At 39.7% G+C, this 7,810-nt stretch overlaps 1 protein-coding gene across 1 annotated transcript; it reads left to right on the forward strand.

Annotated features, from left to right (window-relative positions):
* Positions 1–592: 592 nt before the first annotated feature.
* On the forward strand, positions 593–3,175 carry LOC107749817 (cap-specific mRNA (nucleoside-2'-O-)-methyltransferase 2-like). Its single transcript, XM_016565005.1, has 2 exons — positions 593–1,150; positions 1,825–3,175. The coding sequence occupies exons 1-2, from the start codon at positions 766–768 to the stop codon at positions 3,024–3,026; spliced, it is 1,587 nt and encodes a 528-aa protein (XP_016420491.1). The 5' UTR covers positions 593–765; the 3' UTR covers positions 3,027–3,175.
* Positions 3,176–7,810: the final 4,635 nt, after the last annotated feature.

Consider the following 7,810-nt stretch of genomic DNA (forward strand, 5'->3'; position numbering starts at 1 on the left):
TTTGTAATTGTTGTCCATGCAGCTTTCATGACTAATATTATTTTAGAGACTACATGATATACAGTATGTGTAAGTCTATTTAATGTTAAATACATTTGTAACACTGCAGGACCATTAAAAATTAACCAGTGAAGACAAACATTGTGTTTTAAAAAGATGACACGGTTTAGAAATGTCGACCAGTTATAGGACCTAAGCTTTTTATTTTCCCCATAAATTGTAACCCAAAATCACATAAACTGTCATAAAACATTATTAGATATATTGTGGTATATAACAACATAATTATTCAGTGCATCCCAAGTAATTCTGACGGGCCATATCAGAGAGATAATATGCTGTTTGACCCTTTGTGGGTTTTGCATTGACACCTGCACTTTATGAATAAATAATGTGAGCATGCATGCAGAATAGCATTTGTGAGACTTACTGAGCCGCACTGTCATGTTAAAGCAAATATGGCTTACCATTGTTATTAGGAACTCACTAGAAACGTTTAAATGCATACTAGTATTCAAATTAAAGGGGTAGTTAACCCAAAAATTATCCAAAAATGGATAATCATTTACTCTTTTTTTTTTTTTCATATCAGCTCTAAATCACTTCCTCAAGACGAGCGGCCTGCACTGTGACTGGAACTGGATTGCAAACACTCTAAATCCTTACTATGAAGCCAACGGACGTGGTTGCACTATTACAGATGACAGACTCATCGCACACACTCTGCCTTGGTGGTTCTTTGGATCCGACAATACAGGTGACATAATGCTTCAGAAGCATCTGCTGGAACTGCCGAGATTTGTGAGCAACATGCACAGTGTTGATTTGGTTACAGCAGATGGAAGCTTTGACTGTCAGGGGGACCCAGGAGAACAGGAGAGATTAGTTGCCCCGCTTCAATATTGCGAAGCCGTTTGTGCTCTTCTGCTTTTAGGAACCGGAGGCTCATTTGTCCTGAAGATGTTCACACTATTTGAACACTCATCTGTCTGTCTGCTGTATCTCCTTGCATGCTGCTTCCGTTCCGTGAACGTCTTCAAGCCAGGCACCAGCAAGTCTGGAAATTCAGAGCTGTATATAGTGTGCTTGGACTATCAGGCCAAAGAACAAATTCGGCCATTGCTCTCAAAGTTAATCCGTAATTACGGACCAGACTTGGCATCCACAGTGGCGCTCTCACTTTTAAACTTCTCCCTGACAATGCGTTGAAGAGTGGCGAATTGAACTCCATACACCTGTGTGAAGCCCCTGGTGCCTTCATATCAGCTCTAAATCACTTCCTCAAGACGAGTGGCCTGCACTGTGACTGGAACTGGATTGCAAACACTCTAAATCCTTACTATGAAGCCAACGGACGTGGTTGCACTATTACAGATGACAGACTCATCGCACACACTCTGCCTTGGTGGTTCTTTGGATCCGACAATACAGGTGACATAATGCTTCAGAAGCATCTGCTGGAACTGCCGAGATTTGTGAGCAACATGCACAGTGTTGATTTGGTTACAGCAGATGGAAGCTTTGACTGTCAGGGGGACCCAGGGGAACAGGAGAGATTAGTTGCTCCTCTGCAATATTGCGAAGCCGTTTGTGCACTTCTGCTGTTAGGAACCGGAGGCTCATTTGTCCTGAAGATGTTCACACTATTTGAACACTCATCTGTCTGTCTGCTGTATCTCCTTGCATGCTGTTTCCGTTCCGTGAACGTCTTCAAGCCAGGCACCAGCAAGTCTGGAAATTCAGAGCTGTATATAGTGTGCTTGGACTATCAGGCCAAAGAACAAATTCGGCCATTGCTCTCAAAGTTAATCCGTAATTACGGACCAGACTTGGCATCCACAGTGGCGCTCTTTCCCCGTCGCTGCATTCCAGACTCATTTCTACGTCAGCATGAAGAGATATGCACATTTTTCCATGCATTGCAAGTTAACACAATCCAGGAGAACATCAAGCTTTTTGAATGCATGAGCGTAGAACAGCGCAGGCGATTGGAGCAGCTCAGGGAATATGCTGCAGAGTTTTATACAAAACGTTTCAGTGTTCACTACCTCCCTCGGAAAAGCTGGGTTTGCCGTGGTGGCGTGGCCAGATGGGTAAAACTCTGTGAAAGGAAGCAAATGGGCTCTTTCAATCAGCGCAAGGAGATGGAACTTCAGGGATGGAAGCAGCGCCTTGCCCATGGTAATCATGGGGAGTTCATAGAGAGGCACTGTGCAGGGACAGAAGGATGTGAGATTGTACTTAGTGGCCAATTGGATGAGTGCGATTTGGGAGCCTGGTTTGCCCTTGAGGGAGCTGCCTTGCCGAAAGTCTGCAGCTCCACCTTCTGTGATCAAGAAATGCTAGACTTCCTGAATGAAGCTCTGGAGGAGAACCTGGGGGTCAAAGCGGTGAATCATTCTGACAGAGCTTTGCCAGTATGCAGCTCCTGTAGCATTGACTCCCCTGTAGGCATCTTATCTGAGATTTGCAGCAACCCTGATGTGACATCTTGTTTGGTGCTGGGAAGACAGTCTTGGTGTGACGGAACACTTGTAGGCATTAAATTGCAGCCAGAGTTTTTGCAAGGACCCTCCTGTTGTGAGGTACAGGATTCCACATTGCACGACGGACAACCAGACTATCAATTTGATCTTTTGAACACTGTGCTTTTTGCTCTGCAGAAACAGCATCAGGGATCGACCCTGGTGATTCCCTTATGTTCTGTCTTAACACGCTTCACCTCCGGCCTGGTTTTCACACTCCACCTGTGCTTTCGTTACATCACATTCCGTTGTTTGTCTGGTTGGCCTCCTGCTGTTCTTGTGTGTATAGGTTTCTCTCCACCATCAGCACTACCCCGGCTGCTGGACTTTCTCCGGGACGTGTTGGAGAAGATGAAAAAAGTTCAACTTGAGCTGGGGAGGCAGATTCTGCAGTTTGTACCTTTAGAAGAACTTCTCAGAGGGGAATTACCTCGCTTCCTGTCTTCCTTCAATACTGCTGTTGTTCGACAGCAGCTACATGTGCTCATGCAGGTTGAATAGCGCACATAATGCTACCCCTGTATGCCTAAATTCTCTAGAAGAACTTTTCAGTTAGATTACATTTCAGTATAATCATGTCTTGGTTTACTTTAATTTAAAGAGCAGGTCATATGGTATTTTAAAGTGTCCTAATATTGCGTTGGGAGTCCCCTACAACAGGTTTAAATGCATCTAAGGTCAGGAAAAATTGTAATTTTATCAGAATATACATTTAATATTAGAGTCATTTGCCAATGATTTCAAAACGATTAGTTCCAAGCAAGTTCGGAGAAAACCCCTCCCTTCCATAAGCCTACACTGCTCTGATTGGTCAGCCGGCCAAGCCTGCTCTGATTGGCACAGAGAGGAGTCCTTGAGCAAGTTAGCGAGCGCTACCATTGACAAAGCACCTTTACATAAAACAATAATATAGTGCTCCAATCCGTTCTTAAAATAATTACATAAAATACAAAAACAGTTATGCAAGCGAATCGTGCCCACAGCTAAAGTTTAGCTGCTAAACTGTGAACATTTAAAACAATAATGGTGGATACGTTAGCCGATTGCTAACGTGACTATAACTGATGAAACAATACAGTTTGTAAACCAAAATATGTCTACTGTAATGTTTGAAGAACGACAGACAAAAGACGCTCTGTCTAAACTTTTAATCAGAACGCAGAACAGCTGTATCACAGGCGCAGCAACCTAACTAACTCCAGCATTAACCCTATAACTGCCGTGAAAGAGATATTTTTCAAAAACCCATATGACCTGCTCTTTAAGCCATAGTTGCACCAGTGCTACAGTGAATATGTAGGATACATTGGAACGCAGAATTCATTTGTTTTATATGTATACTGGGTAGAAAATATTGCTTTAATCTTGAATGTGCTGCATATGACTGCAAGGATTTTTAAAAATATATTAGTAATAGTATGTGCAGTTCAAAATGCTTATTTTAATATTTGTTTCATTACATTTTTTCTTTTATTAAATGTTTGAAATTATATGTGTTTTTTTGATAAATTTGTCTGTCCTGGCTCATTTATTAAAATCTTTTCTTAATTGCATATATGGAGTGTTTTCACTTGTTGTTACCATAAATAGCAACTAACAGAAACTGTTATCAGAGTTTGAGGTATAATGGCTGGTACACAGTATATGGTGGGGTACATTAGACATTTGACAGTTGTGTTTGATTGTATTCATTATGACTGTGTTGAAAGCTGCAAATGAGTTATTAATCTTTTGCATTGTATAGCATTGTTTTCCAACAAAAGTGTGTTTAGGAATTAATGGACTTACATTATAGCTGAAATCTATAATGCAACTCTTTCTTCTTTTTGTTTTCCAATTATAGTTTGTTGCATATTTTCTGTTTGTAATTAAACAATCATTTTAATGAACAAGATGTTTTGTAAAGAAAACATTTGATGAAAAATACTAGCATTTATAGCAAATATAAAAATGCATTGCAAAACATAAAAACTGATCGTTCTTTTGCAGTGGGGCTAGTAAAAAAAAAATCTATGCTGGCCCAAATAGCCTACAATTAAAAAAATACCAAAATGTCCATTTTATTTTAGAATTTGGGACCATTTGCTTGTGATTGATTGATATATTTTTGAAGTTGGAAGAAGTGTATAAAAATAGTCACAGTGGTAAAAAATAGGTTAGTGGTAAAAATCATTTACCTGTAGGGTCAAAAAAAAAAAATATATATATATGTATATATAAAAAATATATACCCTTTACTAGTTTCCTAGTGTTGATTGGTGTTCTCCTTTAGAACATCAAAAAATAACTATTAATCTGGCCAACAAAGTTTTGTTTGGTATGCATTTGCTCCTTTTCCTTAATAAATAATGTGACTATTTCAGTGTTCACTGAAAAAGGTTTTGACAAATAATAGTCAAGTCTGAGCCAAGGGCTATGAGTTATCTGAGTTACATATTTTTTATGTAGTTTTTTATGAGTCAGTAACAGCCGGCATTGTAGTCTACTCTACCAGGAACAGGAAACAGTCCTCCATAAAATGCGCTGCTCACATCTGAATATTTGGGTTGAACTGTTCTGGAACAGTGTTGTAAATACAACTTAACCACTGATTTCTAGTCGTGTCCTCTTTTGGAAGGCCAAACAAAGTAGTTTCGCTTTCACAACGAAACACAGCATCACACACGGCGGGCTTGAGTGAGAAACGGCCGGCGGATTCGACGAAGGAGCGGCCAGCGGGTTTGCGGTAACCTCATGTGACGACCCCAGGCTGGACTCCGCTTCGTCCACGGTGAAAGCCGATCTGACGATCCACAGAGCGAAGTTGATGTATTTCCTCAGCGACCAGCACGGATCAGTTCTAGACATGATGAAGCGGATATCGTACTCTTTTGGAAGACCAAACAAAGTAGTTTCGCTTTCACAACGAAACACTGCGCCTTTGCGACATGACGTCGGCGGCAACAACAATACTACAGCGAGAATAAAAGTTATGCCTTCTTTCTTTGCGTGAACATTTGGGCGGCGTTATGCAAATCTTCCCACATAGTGAGGTAGATATGTGGGGGCGTGTTAGAACGAGCCGTTTTAGGTAGGCGTGGTTGACTCTTAACTTTTATAAAGAATATCTCTTTGGATTTGAGACTTTAGTCTTTGCAACTTTACAGATCTTTATGCACCAAGAGCTTGTAACACTCCAAAGAGAAAGGAAAAATTGAAATCGCATCATATGACCCCTTTAAAAAAACAAAAAACAAACTACTAGTTTTAGCTGGTTTGCTGGTCTTCACAGACTTAGACTGGTCTCTCATTATGGCCCAGCAGATCATAGAAGGTTTGTGCTGGTTTCTCAGCCTGGCCAAATTAAAAATGCCCAAAATTTTCTAAAACAGACCAGGATGGGAGACCGACTAAAGCTGTTTAAGCTGTTTTTGTCTACTGTTAAAGCTCTGAGCACACTTATTAACATGTATAGGATGGGCCGCATGAGCATTTTGAGATGATGAATACAAAAACATATACTGGAGTAAATTTTGCACACTACACAGAACTGCAACAGCCACCTGCTGTGCAGGCCTTTAGTGGTTTGTAACTATCAGTACCATGGACAGATTCACAGTTGGAGTGGGATTTCCATGGATGTTCCTCTCTCAGCCTCATTACAGTATGTCTGTTGAGGACTGTCGGCTTAACTGTTTCTATGAACATATATTTTCCTAAAAGAATTCAGTAATAGAAGAATATACTGCCTAAAGTGAAGTGACACACATTTGAACATGTACAAACATTACGTCGCTAATAGCTGCACAGCATATGAGATGATTCGCAATAATATCTCTAACTGAAATCATCATATATGTCACACATTCAGTATTTAATCCACTGCTCTTAAAGCCTCTTTCCAATGTTACTCTCTTCTAATCTGTCCGGCAAAACCTCCATAACTCTGTGGTCTCAGCACTGAGTTAGCTAGAATGTATGCCAAGAGACTGATTCATTAAAGAAAGTGTTTTATTCTGTAGAGTGATTCATTAATTCATGCAACATTTCTTACAAGACGCAGGTTAGGTTTGCAGAGCTGCTTTTGTTGAAAGGTAAAATCAAAGTCAGTCATGTTTATCTTTTTTATTATACGTATACAGTGCATTTCTTTTCACACACATATTTTCCAGACAGTATAAATATATTCACCCTCTCTACCACTATGTCTGTAAAAGTGTGTGTGCACATGCTCCTGTTCCTGAGAAAACCTGGCGAGCTATAATTTGGAAAGTTCCACTGCTTTGTGTGTGTATGAGGAGACGCATTCATTACTATTAGGACTTCAGCCTGAGCACTCTGAGTGGTAGTTTTTGTTTAGTCAGCACACATAACTCTTTCCGAAGATTGACTAAATTGGACCTTTTTAAGCTTTGTTGTTTAAACTCAGAGGAATAAATCTGTGATTTAAGAACCCTTTAAAGGTATAGTTCACCCAAAAAATGAAAAATTCTTTCATCATTTACTCGCCCTCATGTTGTTCCAAACATGTATGAGTTTCTTTCTTCTGTTGAACACAAAAGAAGATATTGGTAACCAAAGAGTTGCTGGTAGCCATTGACTTCCATAGTATGGAAAAATAAAAACTATGGAAGTCAGTGGCTACCAGCAATTGTTTAGTTACCAAGATTCTTCAAAATATCTTCTTTTGTGTTCAGCAGAACAAAGAAATTCATACAGGTTTGGAACAACATGAGGGCGAGTAAATGATGACAAAATTATCATATCCATTTAATCTCTCAGATTTTTTCTATCTTTCTTTTCTGTCTCTATCTTATTAATCAAACATGTATTGCCTACTACACAATTTAAAAAAAAGTTCTTCAATGGTTTGTTACCTACCTTAAGAAATAGTTAACCCAATAATAAATATTTGCTAAAATGTACTCACCCTCAGGCCATCCAAGATGTAGATGAATTTGTTTCTTCATCAGAACAGTTTTGGAGAAATTTAGCATTACATCACTTACTCATCAATGGATCCTCTGCAGTGAATGGGTGCCGTGAGAATGAGAGTCCAAACAGATGATAAAAATATCAAATTAATCCAAAAGTAATCCACATGACTCCAGTCTGTCCATTAAAGGGTTACTTCACCCAAGAATGAAAATTAGCTTGTGTTTTACTCACCCTCGAAGCATCCTAGGTGTATATGACTTTCTTCTTTCAGACGAATCCAGTCTGAGTTATATTAAAAATTGTCCTGGCTCCTCCAAGCTCTATCATTGCAGTCAGCGGGTGTTGCAGTTGAACAGTCCACAAGTCAT

Source organism: Sinocyclocheilus rhinocerous, unplaced genomic scaffold, assembly GCF_001515625.1.
Source record: "Sinocyclocheilus rhinocerous isolate Xijiao unplaced genomic scaffold, SAMN03320098_v1.1 scaffold1131, whole genome shotgun sequence".
NCBI classification, from domain to species: domain Eukaryota; kingdom Metazoa; phylum Chordata; class Actinopteri; order Cypriniformes; family Cyprinidae; genus Sinocyclocheilus; species Sinocyclocheilus rhinocerous.

Coding starts and splice junctions, on each gene's coding strand:
- LOC107749817 (XM_016565005.1), top strand. CDS start 766: ATGCTTCAGAAGCATCTGCTGGAACTGCCGAGATTTGTGAGCAACATG. Junction 1,151..1,824: donor GTTAATCCGTAATTACGGAC/CAGACTTGGCAT, acceptor GTAATTACGGAC/CAGACTTGGCATCCACAGTG.